General features: G+C 50.5%; 2 protein-coding genes across 12 annotated transcripts in view; both read right to left on the reverse strand.

The window, feature by feature from the left end:
- Nucleotides 1-19: 19 nt before the first annotated feature.
- Nucleotides 20-9,107, reverse strand: LOC129374893 (ovarian cancer G-protein coupled receptor 1). 5 transcript variants are annotated; one of them, XM_055053590.1, is made up of 8 exons: nt 8,793-9,107; nt 8,521-8,615; nt 4,576-4,641; nt 3,370-3,519; nt 3,154-3,287; nt 2,858-3,080; nt 985-1,165; nt 20-918 (listed from the first exon to the last, which is right to left on the reverse strand). In XM_055053590.1, exons 1-8 carry the CDS (start codon nt 8,962-8,964, stop codon nt 563-565), a joined length of 1,377 nt encoding a protein of 458 aa, XP_054909565.1. In that variant the 5' UTR covers nt 8,965-9,107; the 3' UTR covers nt 20-562. The 5 variants fall into 5 exon arrangements, with proteins under 5 accessions (XP_054909565.1, XP_054909567.1, XP_054909566.1 ...); XM_055053592.1 differs by having other exon boundaries at nt 8,413-8,615; nt 8,793-8,809; XM_055053591.1 differs by having other exon boundaries at nt 4,478-4,641; nt 8,413-8,615; nt 8,793-8,809.
- Nucleotides 9,108-11,011: 1,904 nt separating this feature from the next.
- ccdc88c (coiled-coil domain containing 88C) overlaps nt 11,012-25,393 on the reverse strand; it is a 36,986-nt gene continuing 22,604 nt past the window's right edge. For 2 of the 7 annotated variants that reach the window (XM_055053577.1, XM_055053581.1), the window contains 22 exons: nt 24,422-24,503; nt 24,190-24,348; nt 23,964-24,110; nt 23,719-23,869; nt 23,455-23,636; nt 22,932-23,069; nt 22,579-22,863; nt 21,735-22,511; nt 21,530-21,657; nt 20,981-21,095; nt 20,799-20,891; nt 20,543-20,704; nt 20,189-20,466; nt 19,723-19,851; nt 19,183-19,369; nt 18,918-19,063; nt 18,745-18,834; nt 18,448-18,677; nt 14,010-14,072; nt 13,037-13,219; nt 12,705-12,943; nt 11,012-12,638 (listed from right to left, as the gene is read on the reverse strand). In XM_055053577.1, coding sequence (XP_054909552.1) covers nt 12,039-12,638; nt 12,705-12,943; nt 13,037-13,219; nt 14,010-14,072; nt 18,448-18,677; nt 18,745-18,834; nt 18,918-19,063; nt 19,183-19,369; nt 19,723-19,851; nt 20,189-20,466; nt 20,543-20,704; nt 20,799-20,891; nt 20,981-21,095; nt 21,530-21,657; nt 21,735-22,511; nt 22,579-22,863; nt 22,932-23,069; nt 23,455-23,636; nt 23,719-23,869; nt 23,964-24,110; nt 24,190-24,348; nt 24,422-24,503 — 4,564 coding nt within the window. In that variant the 3' untranslated portion in view covers nt 11,012-12,038. Of the gene's footprint in view, nt 12,639-12,704; nt 12,944-13,036; nt 13,220-14,009; nt 14,632-18,447; nt 18,678-18,744; nt 18,835-18,917; nt 19,064-19,182; nt 19,370-19,722; nt 19,852-20,188; nt 20,467-20,542; nt 20,705-20,798; nt 20,892-20,980; nt 21,096-21,529; nt 21,658-21,734; nt 22,512-22,578; nt 22,864-22,931; nt 23,070-23,454; nt 23,637-23,718; nt 23,870-23,963; nt 24,111-24,189; nt 24,349-24,421; nt 24,504-25,393 lie in introns of those variants that run through there. The other 5 variants (XM_055053579.1, XM_055053578.1, XR_008607566.1 and 2 more) reach the window with 5 other exon arrangements.

Raw genomic sequence — 25,393 nt, forward strand, 5'->3', positions numbered from 1 at the left:
CTCCTGGCAGATTCCTTCGTTTGTTTTTAAAAATATTGTTTTTATTAGTGTGATGTGACGTTTGAAATGTTTTCATTCAATCATCATGATAAAGAAATAAAATATTAGAGCAAACAGCCATAAAAACTGTTTGACATGATGGAGTCACTGAAAGAAAAGAAGATTCAGTGAGAACTGCAGCCCAGCTGACCGGTACCATCCAGTTCTATCCAGTTCTATCCGGTACCATCCGGTACCATCCGGTTCCATCCAGTTCTATCCAGTTCTATCCGGTACCATCCGGTTCCATCCGTTCTATCCGGTTCCAACTGGTTCCATCCGGTCGGTTCCGGACGTTGGGTTCCTGCTATTCTCCACTACAGAAAGTTTCTGGCTCAGTCTGCGCACATTTCTTTCACTCAGATTGTCTCCAGTCGGTTTTTGACCAATTAACAAAGGGCAGCCAGTCCCCCTGCAGAAACTACAGGTCAAAGGTCAAAATTTAACGTTCAGCTGATCGGACGAAAGCTCGGTAACGGCGTTAACCCGGGCTGGCGGTCCGACCGCCTGCGGCTGCCGTGTTTCAGCTGCACTTCCTGTCCCCAGTCCTTCCTCCCATGTCCCCACCGGACTCGTCTGGGACAGTCGAGGGGTCAGAGGTCGCATTTCCGCTGCCTGTCTTGGTGTAGCTGTGGGTCAGCAGCGTCACACTCCGGCCGCCGTTCCCGTCCGTCGCCACCTCGTGGGAGTCGCCGGCTGGGCCGACAGGGCTGGCGTTCCCTCTGCGGCGGCAGCAGCAGACGAGTCTGACGACGGGTCTGACGACGGCGCGGTGCAGGCCGCGGCGGGCGCTCTCGCTCACGAAGCAGTAGAGCGCCGGGTCAGCGACGCAGTTCAGGCTGGTGAGCAGCAGCGACACGTGGTAATAGTTAAAGATTCCTGCAAGAATCAGAGACGGAGATGAAAAACCGTGCCCGGGTCACCTGTTCCCGACAGGAAACTCACCTGCGATGAAGATGCAGTCGCGCTCGAACAGCGTCCGCAGCAGCAGGAAGACGTGATACGGAGAGAAGCAGACCAGGAAGATGAGGACGGTGCTGCTGACCAGCTGCCGGATCCGGGTCTTCTGGTCCGGTTGGGTTCCTGCGCTGCGGCCCACAGCGCGAAGAACGCTCAGGTAGCTCACCTGCATCAGGAGCCACAGACGTTATAAGGACCAGTCCTGCACTGGCTGCTCGAGCGGCGGCCATCTTGGAGAGGTCGCTTCTACTTCGCTAAGCTAACAGCAGGAGAAACTTGAGCTCTGTGGGATATTTGTGTTCAAATCGACGGGCTGTTGATGCTCATGCATAATGTCAGTCAGATATTAGAATATTATGTATTTATGGCCACCAGATCAGATTAGTCATAAAGCCAGGAGTAAATCTTCAAAAGTTTGAATTATTCCTCAATCCTGACTTAGAAATGAAGTCAGGGTTGCTGTTCAAATTATAATATCATACTTGAGAACATTCACCAGTTCACAGGGAACCATGATTTGTCTTCTGAGCGTCTGAATGGGAAAACGCAAACAATCAGAGATTTTGAAGAAAAAAGAATCCAAATTGATAAAGTTCAATGAAAAATAAATACTGTACAATCCACACGGTGAAAATAGCAATATAAATGATTTTATCATATTTTTCCATTTTGCCTCCCCTGACTGCACGTTGCTGATATGTATATGCATCACCTAACATGTATATTTCAGTATTAATTATTTAATCATCTTTGTTTTTCTGTAATTCATTTGTTTATTTTGCATGTAATATACTAAATAATTTTGTATGTTTACAAAAAATTATGAATGGCTGTGTGCTTTGTAAATGCTCATCATACATTGAAACAGAATATTTATTCTATTCTGTTCTATTCTTGCAATGTTCAAATCTGCTGAACCATCAATAGATCCAATTCAAAAATACTTCAAATAAATGTCCTTGTACATGCAGCTATGATAGCTGTTTAGATTAGATCTACAGCAAAAAAAAAGCGTGAAAATCCGATTAGCGACTTATTATAAATTTAATGCGCCTGTCAAACATATGACGCTCAAGGGAGCGGTTGACCTGTCCAAGATGGCGGCCCGTCAGCGACAATAGGCGAGCGATCCATGAGTTGTCTGTTCTCTGTGTCTATGCGTGGCGGTGCGAATGGCGCCCTCTAGTGATGGAACAAGGAAGACGGCAGGCAAATCCAGAATTTCAGCTGATCGACCCAGTTCTGATTTTTTCTCCCAAATACAAATCTACTCTGTTCCACTTCCGTATACTAAATGATAGTTGTCAGTCTTTACCCAGACTGCACTGGGGTAAAGCTGTGGCGGCCATCTTTACCCAGACTGCACTGGGGTAAAGCTGTGGCGGCCATCTTTACCCAGACTGCACTGGGGTAAAGCTGTGGCGGCCATCTTTACCCAGACTGCACTGGGGTAAAGCTGTGGCGGCCATCTTTACCCAGACTGCACTGGGGTAAAGCTGTGGCGGCCATCTTTACCCAGACTGCACTGGGGTAAAGCTGTGGCCAAGCTGCTCTTCTGCGGGTCGCTTTGAGGTCTGACTGCTCGCATTAATTTACAGATTATAGATTTATAATCTAAATAATTCATAGTGTAGAAAAATTCACATTTCATGAAAAAGTGGGAGTTGAGCATCAAGACATGCTGTGAACGTGCAGCTAATGGCTAACAGCTAACCCTAACCCCATGAACCTGGCTGGAGGTCAACTGTCATGACCTTACGGCGTTCTGAGGCTCCTGGTCTGGGATCAAGATGGTACCTGGAGCCTTCCTCAAGACATTGATCCGGATCAGTTTGGTCAGAGCAGACGGGTTTCTTACGGACAGGATGACCAGCGGGAACAGGAAGCCGGCGCTGAAGCGGTAGTAGTTGACGGGGTATTCCCACGGCATCATGGGGTAATGTTCGAAGCACACCGACTGGTTGGTCTGGTCTCTGCTCACCTCTTTATGGCGAAAGAAAACCACACCCACCGCTACCTCTTTAAGCCAGAGGGTGGCGCTGGCGATCCATGCTGCAGTCATAGAGCGGAGAGAGGTAAACCTGGAGACGGGAAGGCAGAAACGTTTTCCGTGGGCCTGAAGCTGCCGGCGGGACTCGGTTCCAGCGGCTCTACCTGAGAGGATGGACCACGGCCAGGTAGCGGTCCATGCTGATGCAACACAGGAAGCCGATGCTGATGTAGATGTTTTCATAGAGCAGGAAACCACAAAGCTGACACAACCACTCTCTGTGCTGCCAGTCGTCATTCTGAAAGAAGCAACAGAAACAACCAGGCTGTCATAAAACTGCTCAAACCTTCAGAGCTCTTCTCTTCAGCAGAACCCGTTACCCGAAAGATGTACTGCAGCCAGAGGGGCAGAGACGCCAGGTAGAGCAGGTCGGACACGGTCAGGTTGAGCAGGTAGACGCCCAACTCGTTCCTCTGCCTCAGCTGGACCGCAGCGTGGTACAGGGAGTACAGGTTGGAGGGAACACCCACCTGAAATCAGCCACCAATCTTTGACTTTATATCCATGTTTGGTACCAACTTCCTGTCACTCACTGGGTCTGTACTTTCTGTGCATGTCTACTGATGTTTGGGGAAATCAATTAATAACCCTAACCCTAAGTAAAAAGCACAAATACTTCAGAACTCTGCTTGTTTTGTTGTTTAGTTCAGACCCTGAATATACCTTGATATGCATTAATGTGCAGCGGAGGCAGATTTAACACTACAGCACATCCACAATCTTCCCAATTGCTGCTTTTGGGGCTGAGCCAATCAGCCCCAAAAGCTGATTTTCCTTGGTGCTGATTGGCTGAGCCCCAAATACAATTGCAATCACCAACTAAACATGAGGCTAGGCTAGGTTTCTGAGTTTTCTTCCAAAAAAAACCCATCAAACAAAAAACTCAGCAAATGGTTTGAAGTTACGCTAACGCTGAGAGGTCGCTGTGCTGTGATTGGGCAACAAGTCAGGATACTGTGGTGTTAGCATGCTAGCATTAGGAGTAAGTGAGCATTAGCAGGCTAGCTTTAGCTGAAGAATGTTCCTGTGGTGCTGAAGGTTTGAGCCTTGAGAGGCTTCTGGTCTGTTGAAGGGTTCAGTTCTTGTCCAGAACTTCAGGGTCCATTTTCAGACTTTGTTCAGACATAAAGTTAAAAGTCTAACAGTTTTACATCCCACAATAATCTTTATAGTTTTCTAGAAGTCCTTAAATGGACTGGACCAGAACCAGGCAGAAGCAGCTTCAACAGCACACCTAACAGAACATCTTAACCTTTCAGATCAAAATCAAGGAGCTCGTCAAACCGACTGCATTGATGCAGCAACCCTCTCCTGATTGGTCACTGCGGCAGCAACTGCTTCAGGCAGGAAGCTGCATTTCCGCCACCCTCTCAGCCTGAAGCGTTCAGCATGAATGAAGCGTTGCTCGGCCGGTGCAGAGCCTCTCACCAGGAGCACCAGGATGTAGACGCAGGAGAAGACATACTGGTGGACTTCATGGCTGATGGTGCAGTTGATCACGCTGTCTTCAGACATGGCTGACTTACCCACACGTCCCAGCTGGAACAGAACCGCTTTGCTGCAGGACAGAGAAGTGCAGCTGGTCCTGGTCTCTGCAGAGAACATGAGAGTCTGGTTCAGAGCAGATCCACTGTTTCTTAGCTGGTGATCCACCAGATCCTTCCTAGCAACAGCTAGCTAACACTGGTCACAGCTAGCTAACACTGGTCACAGCAAGCTAACACTGGTCACAGCAAGCTAACACTGGTCACAGCTAGCTAACACTGGTCACAGCAAGCTAACACTGGTCACAGCAAGCTAACACTGGTCACAGCAAGCTAACACTGGTCACAGCTAGCTAACACTGGTCACAGCAAGCTAACACTGGTCACAGCAAGCTAACACTGGTCACACCTAGGTAACACTGGTCACAGCAAGCTAACACTGGTCACAGCTAGCTAACACTGGTCACAGCAAGCTAACACTTGTCACAATATGCTAACACTGGTCACAGCAAGCTAACACTGGTCACAGCTAGCTAACACTGGTCATAATATGCTAACACTGGTCACACCTAGGTAACACTGGTCACAGCAAGCTAACACTGGTCACACCTAGGTAACACTGGTCACAGCTAGCTAACACTGGTCACAGCAAGCTAACACTGGTCACAGCTAGCTAACACTGGTCACAGCAAGCTAACACTGGTCACAGCAAGCTAACACTGGTTACAGCAAGCTAACACTTGTCACAATATGCTAACACTGGTCACAGCAAGCTAACACTGGTCACAGCTAGCTAACACTGGTCATAATATGCTAACACTGGTCACACCTAGGTAACACTGGTCACAGCAAGCTAACACTGGTCACACCTAGGTAACACTGGTCACAGCAAGCTAACACTGGTCACAGCTAGCTAACACTGGTCACAGCTAGCTAACACTGGTCACAGCAAGCTAACACTGGTCACAGCAAGCTAACACTGGTCACAGCAAGCTAACACTTGTCACAATATGCTAACACTGGTCACAGCAAGCTAACACTGGTCACAGCTAGCTAACACTGGTCATAATATGCTAACACTGGTCACACCTAGGTAACACTGGTCACAGCTAGCTAACACTGGTCACAGCTAGCTAACACTGGTCACAGCTAGCTAACACTGGTCACAGCAAGCTAACACTGGTCACAGCAAGCTAACACTGGTCACAGCAAGCTAACACTTGTCACAATATGCTAACACTGGTCACAGCAAGCTAACACTGGTCACAGCTAGCTAACATTGGTCATAATATGCTAACACTGGTCACACCTAGGTAACACTGGTCACAGCTAGCTAACACTGGTCACAGCTAGCTAACACTGGTCACAGCTAGCTAACACTGGTCACAGCAAGCTAACACTGGTCACAGCAAGCTAACACTGGTCACAGCAAGCTAACACTTGTCACAATATGCTAACACTGGTCACAGCAAGCTAACACTGGTCACAGCTAGCTAACACTGGTCACAGCAAGCTAACACTGGTCACAGCTATCTAACACTGGTCACAGCAAGCTAACACTGGTCACAGCTAGCTAACATTGGTCATAATATGCTAACACTGGTCACAGCTAGCTAACACTGGTCACAATATGCTAACACTGGTCACAGCAAGCTAACACTGGTCACAGCTAGCTAACACTGGTCACAGCAAGCTAACACTGGTCACAGCAAGCTAACACTGGTCACAGCTAGCTAACACTGGTCACAGCAAGCTAACACTGGTCACAGCAAGCTAACACTGGTCACACCTAGGTAACACTGGTCACAGCAAGCTAACACTGGTCACAGCTAGCTAACATTGGTCATAATATGCTAACACTGGTCACACCTAGGTAACACTGGTCACAGCTAGCTAACACTGGTCACAGCAAGCTAACACTGGTCACAATATGCTAACACTTGTCACAGCTAGCTAACACTTGTCACAATATGCTAACACTGGTCACAGCAAGCTAACACTGGTCACAGCTAGCTAACACTAGTCACAGCTAGCTAACATTGGTCACAGCAAGCTAACACTGGTCACAGCTAGCTAACACTGGTCACAGCTAGCTAACACTGGTCACAGCAAGCTAACACTGGTCACAGCAAGCTAACACTGGTCACAGCTAGCTAACATTGGTCATAATATGCTAACACTGGTCACAGCTAGCTAACACTGGTCACAATATGCTAACACTGGTCACAGCAAGCTAACACTGGTCACAGCTAGCTAACACTGGTCACAGCAAGCTAACACTGGTCACAGCAAGCTAACACTGGTCACAGCTAGCTAACACTGGTCACAGCAAGCTAACACTGGTCACAGCTAGCTAACACTAGTCACAGCTAGCTAACATTGGTCACAGCAAGCTAACACTGGTCACAGCAAGCTAACACTGGTCACACCTAGGTAACACTGGTCACAGCAAGCTAACACTGGTCACAGCTAGCTAACATTGGTCATAATATGCTAACACTGGTCACACCTAGGTAACACTGGTCACAGCTAGCTAACACTGGTCACAGCAAGCTAACACTGGTCACAGCAAGCTAACACTGGTTACAGCAAGCTAACACTGGTCACAATATGCTAACACTTGTCACAGCTAGCTAACACTTGTCACAATATGCTAACACTGGTCACAGCAAGCTAACACTGGTCACAGCTAGCTAACACTAGTCACAGCTAGCTAACATTGGTCACAGCAAGCTAACACTGGTCACAGCTAGCTAACACTGGTCACAGCGAGCTAACACTGGTCACAGCGAGCTAACACTGGTCACATCTAGCTAACACTGGTCACAGCAAGCTAACGCTAGTCACAGCTAGCTAACACTGGTCATAATATGCTAACACTGGTCAAAGCTGGCTAACACTGGTCACAGCAAGCTAACACTGGTCACAGCTAGCTAACACTGGTCACAGTAAGCTAACACTGGTCACAGCAAGCTAACACTGGTCACAGCTAGCTAACACTGGTCACAGTGATCTAACACTGGTCACAGCAAGCTAACACTGGTCACAGCTAGCTAACACTGGTCACAGCTAGCTAACACTGGTCACAGCAAGCTAACACTGGTCACAGCAAGCTAACGCTAGTCACAGCATTAACATTAATCAACAGTGATGTGTAACGATGTCACTTGACAAAATTGTTGTCTGTCTATTAGTTTGTGTTTCTGATGCAAAGCTCTTTAAACGTCTTGCTGCTGAATTGTGTTACTAATAAACTTGACAGATTGATCAGAACCTCCAGACTTGGTGCTGCTCAGAATTCTGGGTTCAGACTGAATCAGGTCACTTTCCACACAGATACATTTCCTATCCAGGCCCACCTGGCCCACCTGGCCTGCGGGTCACAGCTGATGGCCCCGCCCATAAATATGTAAATAAGTTTCAATACCCAAAGGCTGCCAGTGTCCCAGTTACCATGGCAACAGCCCCTCATCACACCTTTCAGGAATGATGTAATGATTATTGATATTAATCACAGATTATCAATGATTTCCAGGAAGAGATGTTTGATCAGCTTCTTCCAGCTGTTCAATCACAGAACCAGAACCTTTAGCAGCTCCTTGATCACCTGGAGAACCAACCTGAGTGTGGAGGCGGAGCTGCAGGTGAAGACGATGTGTGTGTGTGAGACGGTGTGTGTGTGTGTGTGTGTGTGAGACGGTGTGTGTGTGAGACGGTGTGTGTGTGTGTGAGACGGTGTGTGTGAGACGGTGTGTGTGTGAGACGGTGTGTGTGTGTGTGTGTGTGAGACGGTGTGTGTGTGTGTGTGAGACGGTGTGTGTGTGTGTGTGTGAGACGGTGTGTGTGTGTGTGTGTGAGACGGTGTGTGTGTGTGAGAACCTCCTGTGAGTCCATCTGTTGAGCAGCTAAAGCTCAATCAGAACCGGGTCATCAACAGAACCAGGTCCCAAAGCAGCAGAACGTCCTAGTCAAAGTCCAGCCCTTCACCTGACTGAAGGAGAAGGTCTTGGATTGGTAACTCCCAGACTCAACTAGACCCATCAGAACCAACTGGACCTTCAGAGCTGAAATGTTTTTCATCTCTGGAGGGAAAAAATGAGAAACTTTAGTTTCACTGAGTTTTTACATCTGGTTCTGGATTTCTAACTGAACTTTGCTCTTGGCGGAACCGGGAGATCAGTAACCCAACGAACCGTGCCGGACCCCCTCCCCCTTGTCCTTGTCATCCCCAATGTGACCATATCCCCCCACGTTCCTACCATCAGCTGCAGGTCCGGCGGGAAACCCGTCCTCGGTCCCAGAGACCCGTCCTCGGTCCGAGAAGCTCCGCTGCTGGTCGGGGAGCCGGAGATGCTGCTTCCGCTCCGGCGGTCTGCAGCAAACTGACTGCGCTCCGCACACGCGGCTCCGCAGCAGAGGGCGCATGCGCATCTGAAGTCAGACCTGGGGCCAGAACCGGAACCAGACCTGGAACCAGAACCGGAACCTGGGACCCGAACGTCCAATGTAGAGAAATTCTGACCAGAACCAAGGTCCAGAACATTCTTTCTGGCGCCAGCAGAACTCTGGAAGGAGTGAGTTCTGTTGTACAGGTTCAGGTTCTGTTGGGCTCTGACCCAGCCCAGGAACCAGGTTGTCCTGGTGCATTCTGGGAAGTTAAACTTTGAAGTTTGATCATTTCAGGAAAATAGTTTAACTCACCGAATATTTAAGATTCATCAAAAACATGAATTCAGTTTGGTCAGCGCTGCAGCAGCAAATTATTGATACCAATTATCACTAGTCGTAATATGATCAATAATAATTAGTCCATGTGTTTTGAGGAACAGGAAGTTTTTAAGCAGCAGCCTGAAGGTTGTGGGTTCGACTCCCATCTCACTCCAGAAACACGATCAGAACCTTCTGGTTGGTAGTTTGTCTTTCTGACCTCCAGGTGGCCCCGCCTCTCACCTGTTGACCTCTGGAGATGGCGCCCCTCATGACCCCGTGAGGGTTCCGCATATTGGAGTCTAATCTGTTTATCTGATTCTTTCAGTTTGTAGAGAATCAGTGACCCGCCATTAATATACCTAAACATGGGTTAATTACTATTTAATTACCAGTTAACTACTAGTAGTTACTGGTTAATTACCAGTAACTACTGGTAACTCGATTCCAGTCTACATCCTTAACCAGTAGTTACTGGTTAATTACCAGTTAACTACTAGTTACTGGTTAATTACCAGTGAATTACTAGTAGTTACTGGTTAATTACCAGTGAATTACTAGTAGTTACTGGTTAATTACCAGTTAACTACTAGTTACTGGTTAATTACCAGTGAATTACTAGTAGTTACTGGTTAATTACCAGTGAATTACTAGTAGTTACTGGTTAATTACCAGTGAATTACTAGTAGTTACTGGTTAATTACTAGTTAACTACTAGTAGTTACTGGTTAATTACCAGTTAACTACTAGTAGTTACTGGTTAATTACCAGTTAATTACTAGTAGTTACTGGTTAATTACCAGTAACTACTGGTAACTCGATTCCAGTCTACATCCTTAACCAGTAGTTACTGGTTAATTACCAGTGAATTACTAGTAGTTACTGGTTAATTACCAGTGAATTACTAGTAGTTACTGGTTAATTACCAGTGAATTACTAGTAGTTACTGGTTAATTACCAGTTAATTACTAGTAGTTACTGGTTAATTACTAGTTAACTACTAGTAGTTACTGGTTAATTACCAGTTAACTACTAGTAGTTACTGGTTAATTATTAGTTAACTACTAGTAGTTACTGGTTAATTACCAGTTAACTACTAGTAGTTACTGGTTAATCACCAGTTAATTACTAGTAGTTACTGGTTAACTACTAGTTAACTACTAGTACTTACTGGTTAATTACCAGTTAACTACTAGTAGTTACTGGTTAATTACCAGTTAATTACTAGTAGTTACTGGTTAATTACCAGTTAACTATTAGTAGTTACTGGTTAATTACCAGTTAACTACTAGTAGTTACTGGTTAATTACCAGTTAATTACTAGTAGTTACTGGTTAATTACTAGTTAACTACTAGTACTTACTGGTTAATTACCAGTTAACTACTAGTAGTTACTGGTTAATTACCAGTTAATTACTAGTAGTTACTGGTTAATTACCAGTTAACTATTAGTAGTTACTGGTTAATTACCAGTTAACTATTAGTAGTTACTGGTTAATTACCAGTTAACTACTAGTAGTTACTGGTTAATTACCAGTTAACTATTAGTAGTTACTGGTTAATTACCAGTGGGATAATGAACAGGTAACATACATTATTGATTTTTGTGCTGAAATATTTCTGTAGGTTCTAAACATTTGGTTTGATGACCCGGTTTGGATCAGGAGGTTCTGTTGGGACTCTGGTGAGCCAGAGGACAAGGTTCTGCTGTGACCCGCCAGAACCGCCCAGAGAATCCAAACCCAGTTCGAACATGAGCAGCAGACGCCGGTTCAGTTTAGAAATCTTTATTCTACTGAGTCCAGCAGAACCAGAACCAGAGGTCCATTTTCAGCAGTCATCACATCACAGCAACAGAACAAAGTGCAGCCAGAACCAAACCGGTTCTACCAGAACCACAGCAGAACCTCTGGACCCGGCCGGGTTCTGGCTCCAATATTTACGACTACTAAAAATTTACAAAAGTTACAGAATAATTTACAGAAAACATTCCAGAACCGGTCCGGTTCAGTGTTTCTTCATCATCATCATCATCATCATCATCATCATCATCATCATCATCATCGTCATCTGTTAAAGGAAAACCAGCTGATCAGAACCAGAACATTTACGGTTCTGGACTCTCCTCCAGAAACCAGATCTCCTGAGCAGAACCAAGTTCTGCTCAGGAGATCTGGAGAGAAAATATGGACCGGAACCAGACTTCCTGGATCCTGTGCTCAACAAGTTCTGTTGGGTTCTGTACCGGATCTTTACGACGCATTTCTCTGTATTCCTGGTCTAGACGCTGGACCGGGTCAGAACCAGACTGAGTGGAACATTCTGGGGAAACCCGGTTAGGCCGACTGATGGTTCTGGAGGTTCAGATATGGAGCGGGTTTCTTGCTGGTGTCTATGTGGAAACAGTTCTGTTTCTCTGGGTTCTAATGGAACCAGAACCAGAGGTCCAGTTCCTGAACGGACCAGAGCTCAGGTTGTGTTAACAGAGGTCCGGTTTCTGCAGCCGGTTCTGGAGGCCCAGCGGAACCTCAGCCGTCTGGGCCGGGCCTCAGCCCACGCTCAGTGGTTTTGGGTCGGACCCAACGGTTCTGCTTCCCGGAATGTGTCAGAATGATGCATTCTGGGACGGCGGCTAAACATGGAGGAAGGCTGTAATTACTGGGCGGTTCTGTTTACCCGGGCCGGAATGTTCTGGGCCGCTTCCCAGCAGTCAACCTGCCGGAACCAGCAGAGCCCATCAGAACCAGGGTGTGAGCGAGTCCAGTCCTGTTCCGGGATGTGTTCTGACCCGGTCCGGTTCAGACGCAGCCGTACTCGTACCAGACGGTCTGCGGGTCGTTGTTGGGGTCCGGAGACGCCGGCGTGCTTTCGGCTCGCTCCGAGGAGCCGCCGTCTTTGTTTGGGTGGGCGGAGTCAGAGGGCCGTGGCTCCGGCGGCGCGCCGCCTCCCTCGGGAGCAGCGGCCCTGACGGGGGTCACCATGGCGACCTCTCCGCGGCGGCTCCGCCCCCGCTCCGTCTGCAGGTCGAGGGACGGCGAATGGCGGACGGCAGGACTCTGGAGGTCCGTGGCGGCGAACCGGGCAGACAGGGGGCGCTCGCCACGGACCCCGCCTCCGCGCCGCGCCGCCCCCCCCTCTGCCTCGTTTCCACGGTAACCATCGGGTCCCTGGGACCGCAGCAGGTCGGCGGACGCCAGGCTGAAGGTCCTGCTCAGCGATTGGCCGACCGGCTGTCGAGGGGAAGGCTTCACGCTCTGACCCGGCCTCTGATTGGCCGCGTGGACGGTGGGAGAGACGTAGCTGGTGGGCGTGGCCCGATCCCTGGCAGACACAGCGGAGGGGGCGGGGCTTCGGCTGAAATAGTCCGCCATCAACTCGTCAGCGCCTCCGGTGGACAGCTGGGGAACAAAAAGCCGATCAGGAAGGAAACTGATGATGGCTGCATTGGGGGCGGGGCTTCTCACCAGGGGCGGAGACAGCAGGTTGCTCTCCTCCAGGAACTCCTCCAGTGTCACCATCTCACTTCCTGGAGAACCTGGGCGGGGCTTAGTCCTGGCCCCGCCTCCTCGCTGCGGTTGGGCCCTCTGGGGGGCGTGGTCATAAGGGATGGTAGAGCTCCGCGACAGGCTCTGCTGTGATTGGCTGAGGAGCATGACATCATCACTGGACAGGCTGGTCAAGTGCCGAGGGCGATCGAAGGCATCTGAGACCAGGAGAGAGATTCGGTTCTGTTACCGACCCGGTTAGGGTTCTGGACCACATCTGGGTCGGTGGTACTGGTTTTGGGTTGGCGTACCTCTACAGGTGATGGGGGAACTGGAACCAGAAGTGTTGTGGCTGAAGTCTCCAGAACCGGGTCGACCTCCAAAGACGATGTCTGGGTCAGGAACGCAGCGTGTTCTGGTTCTGCGGGTCGCCGCCGTGCCGGTTCCGGAGGCCCGGTTCGGAGTGGAACTCGGGCAGTTCTTGTGGATCGGACCTGAGGAGAGAACCCGCAGCAGAGTTAGAGATGTTCTGCCCGTGCCGCCGAGAGGAGCTTTTAGTGCTGAACCGGACCAACCGGTCCAGAACCGATTCCAGTCTACAGCCTGTGATTGCTCCTCCTGAGGTGAAGGGGGCGCTGTTGGGTAAAACATAATGGAAACATTGCAGCTCACTCCCGGGTCACATCACATGCAGCGCTGCAACCTGACCTGCATGTCTGCAGCCTGATGTGTCTAATGCAGCCTGTATCCGATGTTTTCATGACAGTCTGAAGAACAAAGGTCGGATTCTTTTTGAATGCAACCCTGGCCACTTGGGTATCCCATACGTATCTGACTCAAACGCGACCTAATATCCAGGTTGCATTTATCCCACCTGAATGTCACTGATACTTGCCAAACGTCATTATTCTGCATCCTGATACACAAGCGGGAAGACTAACAACAAACATGGCGGCCTATGAGGATTAAGTTGTTAATATGCTGCAGATGTGTAAGCTATGCTCCACTGTTAGCATACATGTTTGCTTCCCCCAAACACTGAGCACTTCTTCTTTTCATAGAGGTTGGGAGAAGACTGAGAACGCAGGCATTATTGCGCCCTCTGCTGGGCAATTGGGACACTTCCAGGTCTCATTCAGGTCGTTATTATTGTGTGAACTTAATAACTCTTCATCCTCAGCAAAAATATCAGAAAAATTGGAATTGGGTAACTTCAGGCTGCAGATCAATAGTTTCAGGTTTCGGCCCGGCTGGTGCTGTCATGGCGACGAGGCGGCTGCTCACCGTCGGCTTCGTCTCCGTTGGCGCCGTCGCTCCCGCTGCGATGGACGCCGTGCTCGGCCGGGCCTGTGGACCAATCACAGAGCGTTAAACCCAGGCCGCACCAATCAGGGCGGAGCGGACGTCGTCCTTCTGGGTCAGGTCCACGGTGGATAGCGGACCCGACCAGGACCGTGGAAACAGTTCAGGCAACATGTCCTGCTGAGGTTCTGCTCGGGTCCAATTTCAGGAACCGGACCAGATCCCCTGCAGGCGGAGCAGCAGGCGGAGCAGCAGCCAAACAGCGGTGAGCGTGGCAGGAAGAGGCGGGGCTTGGGCAGGAAGAGGCGGGGCAACAGGTAAACACAGAACTACTCACTATTAACTCGTCCATCAGCATGCAGAGAGAGAGAGAGAAAGAGGGGAGATGATGATGATGATGAAGAAGGGGGAGGGGTCTAGAAAACTCCTGTGGCTGGGATTGGAGGACTACTGATGATGTCATCTGCGATGTCAGAAGACGACCAAAACCGCAGGCGTCTGGAGAGAGAGAGGACGGGGCGAGACGAGGAAGAGGAGGAAGAGGAGGGGAGGAGCTTGTCCTGACTTCTGCTGCGCAGGAAATGGAAACGTCTGGGGGGAGGAGCTAATAGGAGGAAGATGAGTAAAAGAAAAGTCATTGATCAGATATTGATTGTTTCCCAGCAGAACTAGGGATGCACTGATCTGATATCAATATCTGTATCGGTTTGATACTGAAGGAAGTTCCTGGGTTTACCTGGCTGAGCAGGTAAATGCATCTGAAGTTCATCAAGATGCATCATGACATGAAACTGAAACATCTGATTGTTGCTATGATGACTAAACTTTTACAAAGTAAACTTGCCAGCTCCTTAAAATCTCACATTTAAATATTAAAAATCTTTCAATTACTGTATTTTCCAGACTATAAGTCATAAAATGCATAATAAAAAGATAAATACATATAGATTTGATCAAATCCAACATCAAGAGCAGACATGTCATCTTGAAAGACAGAAACAGAACAGAGGCAACAACAGGCTGAATATTTATACGGTATGCTAACGCTACATGACACATGAACAACGAACTGCTGAGAACACGCCTGCCATGTTAACATAACATATTAAGAGTTATTCAGATAACTGTAGCTTAAATAACAAGATTGTCTCTCCAAATCACTAAATCTTCATCCTCAGTGTCGCTTGTAAACAACTCCGCTAACTCCACAGGTAGAATAACAGGCCTAGAGCGCCCTCTTGTGGTTTAATGTGAAAATAACATGTGATCTGATATAATGATGTGTTAATAACTTCACACATAAGTCGCCCCCCGGCCAAACTATGAAAAAAACTGTGACTTATAGTCTAGAAAATACAGCAATCTGTGCTGAAAGCATGAAATTGAACAGCATTGATATTCTCGGAGTTTGTTTGTGCCTTGGCCCAAATGTGACCAGCATGGCCTCCACTCACTGACCCTAACGCTAACCCTTCATTTGGATTTGACACAAGTGCCAATAATTGATATGTATTTCACTTGTATTGTTGTTTAGATTCTATAGTTGTGGGTTGAAGTCACAATGTCTCCCAGTAACAGAATATTTCACGTTTCCTGTCGATGTATCAAACCTGCCGGTTTTCTGGGGGAAACCCGGGAATCTGAGACAACAGGTGGATCTATTCAGTCTAACTCTATGCTGGCGCACCGCCACAATAAAAGCTTCAGAATGTTTTGCTCTTGAAACAATTTTAAATTTGAATGGCATTTCTACGTGAATTCATGACGACATAGAAAATCCACAAAAATAGGATATTTTTAGGATTCTTTTCCTAAAAGTCCGATTGTCTTGAATGGGATGTTGGGGCGTTGTTTTTTGCGATTTATGTTGCCATGGTAACTCCGAATCCCACTAAAAGTAATAACTTCTTTCTCGAGATCGAGCTGCACAATTTGATACCACTTTTCTACCGCCAAAATGAAAATGAACAAAGATATAAAGAGACATTCTATTGGGTGTAGAACATTAATATTAATCTAATGTTGGTCCACATAGTGAGCACTTTCTGAAATATAAGCTAAAGAGCGACTAATCTAAATCCTTTTCTGGGTTCAAAGTCAGTACGCCACAGTTCCTAACAAAATAAAACAAAAAAGAGGAAAGGACAAATTTGGGCCCATGGCAACATTCAGACAAAACCAAGGACAAAACAAGACATGAGTGAAGGCGGTGACATGAGGGGCCATGAAACCAGGTTGCTCAGCCTCCCAGCAGAAGTCCCATGCAGCCGGAAGCGCCGGCTCGCCCCGGAAGCGCCCGGGAGGCGAGCCGGCGCTTCCGGCAAGGAGATTAGAAATATGCAGGTCTTCCAAGGCAACACGGGTGAAGCCAATTCAGATCCAGAATGTCTGAGGTTAGTAGATTATACATTTCAATTTTCCCTGAAGTCTCTCCAATTCATCTCAGTTCCCAGTTATCCAAATTAATTTAGTTGTTCCACTGAACCGAAACTACCAACTTCTGCAAAATCGATTCCATCCTGTCAGTAAGTTTTCAATTCCTCATCTGGGCTGTGAGTCTCAGCAAGCATCACATCCAACTTGCGTTTCCATCCTCACAAACAGTCGCGGTTTTCGCTAGTTAGCCAAGTCCATCACAAATTTGTCGATCTGCCAGGTATCCGCAAGCTCCAAACAGCAGAAATCCTATTATCCTGCATAAACATCAGCTGCATCATCAGCGAGCCCCACTCCTTCTAATCCTCCGTCAGTTTATGCAAACAGAGGGAGCCTGAGGCCTGATGCACATTATATCCATGGGTCGGTCCAAATGGTTTTCCACTTGGATCCGCTTCCTTTGAGGATGTCTCCACCCAGCACTCACTGAGAGTGTCTGCAATCACAACTGTGACGATAATAATAATAATAATAATAATAAATAATAATAATAATAATAATAATAATGGAGGAACCGGGTTCCAATCAAAGAAAGGAATTCAAATAATTGAATCCCTGAAACCCTTGGTCAGTTGCATTGAGACAGGTTCACCAGATCCATCATTTGTAGATTTGGAGGATGTGCAAAGAAAGGCTCCAAAAACAGAGCAGAGGGAAAAACTCTGTCTTACCAGTGAAGTTCATGTCTGTGCTCCCGGCTGGTCGGAGCGTTAGCGGTTAGCGAACCAGGCTAAACCTCAGCATGCAGATTCAGCCGGTGAGGAGCTTTCACGCTCTCCTCCTCGCAGTCATGCACCACGCTGGCTTTATATTTCCTTATTATTTTTAATCTTGTTTTTCCAGTTACATGAAGCATCAAACCAGATCAAACGTTTTGTCCACTTAGACGGAGTCCGCGCAGAGATCAGAGAAACTCCAGCAATTCAATCAGTTTCTGTGACTCTTATTAAAAAGTCAACAGACAGAAATATTAGAGCTGCTAAAGCCACATTAGCAGGTTTAAATGAAATTTCCGTTTCTTGCTCATCTCTGCAGTGAAGCAGATTTGAACTCATCCTGCAGGGCCGGTCCAAGGCTGCATGAGGCCCGGGGCAGAACCTGACCTGTGGGCCCCTCTTGCTGCTAAACCATCAGAACCTCTAACAGCTTCTGTTGGATTTAATCTGAGAGATTATAGTAGATTAACATAAAAACTATTTTGTTTTTGTGAACAAAGAGATCAAACTCAAAGATTAAATTTACAGCATCAGATTGTTGCTATGGTACAATAATCTAACTTTGAAGATTGTTCTTTGAACTTTTACAAAGTAAACTTGCCAGCTCCTTAAAAGCTGACATGTAAATGTTGATTTAAAATATTTGAATTGATGCTGGAACCATTAGATCAAATTACCACCATTGATCATCTCAATAAATAAATGTTACATTTATTAATGAAATATGATCATTTATGGTCCGTGGGGGCCTGACCCCTGACCCTGACTTCATTTGGATTAAAGAAGTGCAAAGAATTGAGGTAACAGTTTATCTGACGGGTGTTGAGGCTGCAATGACGGTCTGAGTGCTGCAGCACCAGCTGGTCCTGGTCTGAGTGCTGCAGCACCAGCTGGTCTCATGGCTGATGAAACTCCTGGTCTGACCGGGTCAGAACCAGGTTCCTCAGCCCGACCTGATCGTGTCGTCATGAAGCTCAGGAATGACTCAACATGTAGTTTGTGTTTCTGTGTTGCGTTAGCCACACGGGGTTTGTTCAGCCTGAACTAGTGATGAACATCTTTTCATACCAAACCCTGGTGGTGGTTCTGTTGGGTTTTGGTGGTTCTGTTGGGTTTTGGTGGTTCTGTTGGGTTTTGGTGGTTCTGTTGGGTTTTGGTGGTTCTGAACCCAACAGGAACCCTCACCATTTCCAAGGCAACAATAACCTGCAGCAGCTGCTGTTTGGACCAGCAGACTGCCGGTTCCGGTTCCGGTGGAGCGGGCTCACCTCGGCTGGGGGGGGCGGTCCGGCCTGGGCTGCCGCTGCGGTTGCTAAGGTTACTGAGCGAGTCACTTCCTGGGGCGGGGGGCGGGGCCTCCGGGGGGATGGGGGGCGGCGTGGCCGGCAGAGGGATGTCCGGAGCGCTCCGGGTCCGCTCCCGGTTCTGGTCCTGGCCGTTCTCCTTCCTGGGCTTGATGAGCTTAACCAGAGCTCTGGCTCCGGACCACTGGCTCCTCCTGAAACACAGACCTGACGTCAGAACCGGGCTGGACCAGAACCCTCCAGAACCAGCAGCGCTGCTACTTTTTGGGTGTCGGGTCGTAGAACTTGTACTGGTCCATGATCTTCTCCTCCAGCTTCTCCTTCTGTCGCCGCAGCGCGTTCAGCTTGTCTCTGAGGTCAGACAGAGGTCAGACAGAGGTCAGACAGAGGTCAGACAGAGGTCAGACAGAGGTCCCAGTTCCGGTCCGACTCACATGTAGAGCTTGTGCTCCTGGTGGAACTGCTCCTTGCTCTCCAGGCTGCGCTCCAGCAGCGTCTGGTTCTGCTGACCCAGCAGGTGGATCTGGCTCAGCAGGTGGTGGTTCTCCTCCTCCAGGTTCCCCTTCAGGCGGCTCAGCAGCTGCACAGCCAGAACCAGAACCGGGCCCACCGTTACTGTGTGTAGTTCCTCTGCAGATTAACTCTGGCTGGGTTCTGGCCCGGGTTCTGACCTGACCCAGCTTATAACTGCTACCTCACCTCACAGTGGTTCTCCAGTTTGGTCATGGAGAGGTCCAGGTTCTGGTTCTGGTCCACCAGCGAGTCGTACCGGGACGTCCATTGGCTCACTTCCTGCTGAGCTGAGCTTAAAGAGTTCTTCAGCTCGTTAAGTCGCTTCTGGAGGTTCTGGTTCTGCTCGGCATGCTGGTTCTGGTTCTGGGTAAATCTGGGCAGATGAGGAGAGAAGCGACCCGGATCAGAACCCGGCTGGCTCTGGTCTCGGTCAGCAGATAAAACCACAAACCGTTTTCCTTCCTCCTCTCAGTTCTGACCCGGTTCTGACCCGGTTCTGACCCCGCTCACTAAAACCTGTGGTAGTTCAGTTCCTTCAGCGGCCATGTTGGTGTTTCCTGTGTCGCCCCCTGATGGTGCAGGACGACTTGCCTCATCGAGAAACTATTGAAGCTAATTGGAAAAATGACTGCCTCTGTGTTCTGGACCGGTCCAGAACCAGGCAGTGAGGCCCGGCTTCTGGATGACCCAGCACAGAACCAGCAGGTTCTGTTCTGGTTCTCTTACCGGTCCACTTCAGACTTCAGCTGCAGGTTCTCCTGCTGGAGCAGTCTGTTCTTCTGGACTTCCTGCTTCAGCTGCTGCGCCTCCTGCTGCTCCTCCCACCGGTCCTTCAGCTGCAGGAGAGCCTGGTATCTGCAGAAACACCTGGATCAGTGAACCGGGTCAGGTTCTGTTCACAAGAAGCATCCCCCATCCTGCAGCTCGGCATGGAGCTACAGACTGACTCCGGCCACCAGGGGGCGACAAGGTGCTGGGCTGCCGCCCCTGGTGGGAGGAAGTAAAGTCTAAGATTGAAATATTTTATCATCTGCTGACGGAGAGGCTTCCTGTCCCGGATTGGACCGGCTGCCGAGACGGGAAAGACGACTTGAAGCTGACGGATCGTTTCCTTTTCTAGTCATCAGAAATAATCAGGAAAAGCATCCAGAAGCAGCCCAAGTCTTCCTCCTGTGACGCTAACAGGACTCACTTGCTGTGCAGCGCCCGGTGCTCGCCCTCCAGCGCCCTCTGCTGGCCCTTCAGCGCTGCGTGCTGGCTGATCAGCTGCTCGTACTCGTGCGCCTGCCTCTCGTGGACGCTCAGCAGGCGTTCATGGTCGGCGAGCGCGCTCTCGCGGGCGCGCCACGCCTCGTCGCGCTGTCGCTGCCACGACTCCGCCTCGGCCTCCAGGGCCCCCACCTGGCCCTGCAGCACGGCATTCTGGGCCATGAGGGAAGCGCTCTGCGAGGACACGGCTGAGATGTCCACCTGAGACACAGGAGGACAGAGGGTGAGACGAGGGACTCGCAGCGCCCTCGGGGGACGTGCGGCGGCGCAGCGCCACCTGCAGCTTGGCGGTCTGGGTGTGCAGGCCGGCGTTGTGCTCCTGCAGGGTGGAGGCGTGGCGCTGCAGCGCCGCCATCTGGCTGTTGAGGGAACTGTTCTGGTTCTCCAGCTGCTTCAGCTGCTCCTTCAGCAAGCTGCTCTCCGTCTGCAGGGAGGCGTTCTGCAGAAAACCACCTATCAGAACCAGCACCAGAACCAGCACCAGAACCAGAACCAGAACCAGAACCGGCAGATGGATAATCAGGGATTCTTACGCTCTTCTCCACGGCGATCAGATGATCCTGGAAGCGCAGCAGCTGTGGAGCGGCGCCGAGCACCGAGGCATGCTGGGAGCTGTCCTTCTGCTGCTGAACACAGGAACCGGCAGGACTGGGTCAGAACCATCTGATCCGGGTCAGAACCATCTGATCCGGGTCAGAACTTTGTGTGGACCTACGGTGGTCAGTTGGCGGCGCAGGGACTCGTTCAGGGCGTTGCTCTCCTCCAGCTTCCTCTCCAGGCCGCTGATCTCCTCCTTCAGGGTCCGATGGACGTTCGGGTCGGGCCACCTGCTGGTCAGAACCGGTTCAGAATTACAGTCGGCCTTCAGACACAGATGTTACTGCTGCAGCTGGTTTGATGTGTCCAGATCCATCGACAGCAACTTGCTGTCCCCCTATCCCTGTCCTCCCCGCCCCCCTCCTGTCCTACCTGTCCTCCTCCCGTCCCCCTATCCCTGTCCCCCCCGTTCCCCTCCTGTCCTACCTGTCCTCCTTCCCGTCCCCCTATCCCTGTCCCCCCGTTCCCCTCCTGTCCTACCTGTCCTCCTCCCCGTCCCCCTATCCCTGTCCTCCCCGTCCCCCTATCCCTGTCCCCCCCGTTCCCCTCCTGTCCTACCTGTCCTCCTTCCCGTCCCCCTATCCCTGTCCCCCCCGTTCCCCTCCTGTCCTACCTGTCCTCCTTCCCGTCCCCCTATCCCTGTCCCCCCGTCCCCCTCCTGTCCTACCTGTCCTCCAGTGTCTGCTCCTGCTGCAGCAGCTTCTCCCGGCTCAGTCCAATCCTCTCCAGCTCCTCATCAAGTCTCTCCTGCTCCAGGTTCTGCTGCTGGGCCTTCAGCTTTGCAGATACCAGCTCCTGCGGAGAGAAGGTCAGAGTTCAGAGCGCCTCCTCCTGGTCGCTGCTTCCAGAGGAATCCTCCGTCTCCTCCTGACCTCCCTCAGGGTGTCCAGGGTCTTCTTGTCGATGGTAGTCTCCTTCTGCAGCTCCTTGTTCTCCCGCTCTAGCTCCTTGGCTTTAGCTGACGCCTCCTCCAGCCTCTCCAGCTCCCTCTTCAGGGCTGTGGCCTCCTTCAGAGAGGAGGCAGCCAGGCTGGCTGTCTCCTCCAGCTCTAGCGCCTTGGCCTCCTGCAGCGTTCGGATCCTCAGGTTCTCCTTCTCCAGCTGCTTGCGACTCCTCTCTGCTTGTTCCAGATCTAACTGAAGCTTCCTCCTCTCCTCTTCTGCCTCCTCTCTTCTTCTGCGCTCCTCCTTCAGCTCCTCCTCCCTTCTCTGGTTCTCCCTGGCCCTCCCGTCCGCCTCCAGCTTCTCCTCCCTGCTCCTCTCCAGCTGCTCCTGTAGATGTTGTTTCTCCTGGTTCAGAGCCAACAGGTTCAGCTCCAGCCTTTCTGCCCTTTTCCTCTCTCCCTGTGCTTCCTCCCAGACCTCCTCCAGACTCCTCTGGGCCTGCTGGGTCTCCCTCCGCGCCTCCTGCAGCTCTTCCTCCAGTGTGGGCAGGCGGGCGGAGGAGGAGCGCAGGTTCTCCACGGAGCGGCGGAGCTCCAGATTCTCCATGGACAGCAGGCTGTTCTGTGCCTCCTGCTGGGCCAGCCGCTGCAGCTCTTTCTGGGCCTCCTCGGCATCCCGCCTAAGGCGGAGCGCCTCCTGCTGCAGGGAGGTTACCTGCCTCTCCAGGGCCTCCGTGTGCTGACTGCATAAGCGCAGCGTCGCCACCTGGAGGCAGAGCAGGGATGAGCTGATTGCACCTGGACCAGGAACCAGCACAGATCCTGGTGCCTACCTCTTGGGTCAGAGCCTCCCTGCTTCGCTCCAGACGGGCCGCCTCCCTCTGCGCCTCCTCGCAGCGCCCCGCCCGCTCCCTCAGACACTCCGCCTCCTCGCTCACCACCTTCAACTGCGCCTCCAGGCTGGCCAGCCGCGAGCCGGCGTCCGTGACGCTCTGGTGCAGCAGGCGGTTCTTGGCCTCTGCCTCCCGGACTCGGGCCTCGCTGCTGGACTGAGCGCGCTCCTGGAGGGCCTTCACCGCCTCCGACAGGTGCTGCTGCTCGCTCTGCAGCTCTGAGATCTGATTGGACGAGATGGTGAGGAGGCTGTGGGGGTAAATGATAGGACGAGGTGAAGAGGCAGACGTACCTGGCGGTCCTTGTCGGCCCGCAGAGCGTGCATCTCTCGCTCCAGACTCTGCTTCTCCTTCAGGAGCTCCTCCCCCAGAGTCTCCATGTCCTGATTGGTCAGTTTCTCCTGGTCCAGCAGAACCTGGAGATGCTCCAGCTGGGAAAAACACATCAGGGTTAGCCAGCGGGAACCGCTCGGCTGGACATCTGTCCACGGTGGCGAATGCAAAGAAACACTGCGAAGATTTACACACAGTTTGCAAAATATACGCAAACATTTCTATGGTGATGCGTCTGATCTACGGTGACTTTATCCACTTGAACTGCTTCAGATTTTCTCCGCAGTGCAGACTTTCAGTATGAAAGATGAGGCCTCTTTCCTGGACGAGCCCACTGCCGTTTCTCCTGAGGAAAGTGGTCAGGAGTCTGGCTCTTGATCCCAAACCAGAGGATCCCCCAGAGGATCTCAGTCCTCTGGATCCTGACCTCAGCAGGAGAGCTCCTGTGGTTCTCCTCCATCTGCCAGTCAAGCTCCTGCTCACCTTGTTGCTCAGGCTGTGGTTCTCCCGGTCCAGCTCCTGTGTATGCAGCTGCTGCTCCTGCAGGAGCTGGTTCTCCTCCTTCAGTGTCTCTATGGAGGCCTGCAGCTCCCGGTTCTCCTTCTCCAGCTTCAGAACCCGGCTGGAGACGCCCTCGTTGAGCTCGTGGACCAGAGACTTGCGACCTGTGGAGCAGAAAGGTCAGAGAGGTCAGCCGCTCCAGGGAGCTGACCCGGTAGCGGCCAGGCGGGCCGATCAGAACCGTACTCTCCGAGGTGGGGCCGTCGTGGTTCTTGGCGAGCTGTTCCAGCTCCCAGCCCAGATGGGCCGACTCGTTCATGCTCTGCTTTTGGCCCAGTTCTAGCAGCAGGTTCTCCTCCAGCAGTTCCTCCAGCCGGCGCCGCTCTGCCTCGCGCTCCTGCAGGACAACCAGGACCGTCAGGTTTCGCTTCTGGTTCTGGAGGGAACCTGGACCCACAGAGGACTGTCAGGTTCAGGTTCTGGTAGCGTACCATCTCCAGGTCGTGGATCTTGGAGCGCAGCAGCAGGTTATCCTTCTCCAGCGTGTGCAGCTTGTCGCAGCGCCCCCTGGCGGCCGCCAGCTGCTCCTCCAACAAAACCTTGGTCTCCAGCAGCGTCGTGTTGTCGTCTCGCAGCTCCTGCAGGAGCGAAGCGCAATCAGGAGGCCGGATCCGACCGGAGCCACACAAAACCTGTGCTCAAAGTATTCACGCCCACCTCCATCCGGGTCTTGTAGAAGTGAACGTCGTTGAGCCGCTCCTTGCAGCGGCTAAGCTCCGCCTCCAGACGGTCCACCCGCGCCGCTCGCTCCCTCATGGCATCTACCTCGTCCCGGTACGCTCGGACCGAACGGGCCTCGCAGGACAGCGACTGGTTCTGATGCACAAACACACAATAAGTGTAACCGGGCCGGACGAAGGTTCTGTCTCTGACCAGAGCGAAATCAGACCTCTTGCTTGAGTTTCTGCAGCTCCTGATCCAGACGCTCCGCCTCATGTTTTGAATCCATCAGCTGTTCTGTTTTTTCCTCCCTACAAACAGAACCAGAACCATCAGATCCAAACTGTCACAGAACTGGTTCAGCAGCTTGTTACTCTAAACATCTTCCATATTTCCCATCAGCCTTTTAAACCAGATATTGCTATAAAATGTTGCCCATTTTTACGACATTATGTCTCATCAGATGTTTCCCACTTTGGTCGACCTGTTGATAAAACTTCAGAGTAAACCGGAAACCAGAAACTCACGTTTTTGCTAATACGTCTTCATAGATAGCTTTAGCTTCTGCTAATTTTCTATGAGTTTAGCAGTTTAGCGTTAGCTTAGCGCAGCTACCTGCACTCTGACAGTCGGTTCTGATGGAAAGGTTCTATTGCTGTTACCATGGACACACCGAGCCACAGCGACACACTGAGCAGCTTTTGGCAGCAGAAGGTCAGAGGGCACCTCGAGCTCCCGAGGCGTCGACCCGGGACGAGGTGGACCAGCAGGAGGCGGAGCTTAACCAGCGGCTGTTCATCACCAGGAAGGAGAACCACTGAGGTGGTGGTAGCAGCACTAACATTAGCACTGACAGCAACACTAACATTAGCACTGACAGCAACACTAACATTAGCACTAACAGCAGCACTAACAACAGCACTAACATTAGCACTAACAGCAACACTAACATTAGCACTAACAACAACACTAACATTAGCACTAACAACAGCACTAACATTAGCACTAACAGCAACACTAACATTAGCACTAACAACAACACTAACATTAGCACTAACAACAGCACTAACATTAGCACTAACAACAACACTAACATTAGCACTAACAGCAACACTAACATTAGCACTAACAACAGCACTAACATTAGCACTAACAACAACACTAACATTAGCACTAACAGCAACACTAACATTAGCACTAA

The sequence above is a fragment of the Poeciliopsis prolifica genome, unplaced genomic scaffold (genome assembly GCF_027474105.1).
Source record: "Poeciliopsis prolifica strain line A6 unplaced genomic scaffold, Auburn_PproV2 SCAFFOLD037, whole genome shotgun sequence".
Lineage (NCBI taxonomy): Eukaryota > Metazoa > Chordata > Actinopteri > Cyprinodontiformes > Poeciliidae > Poeciliopsis > Poeciliopsis prolifica.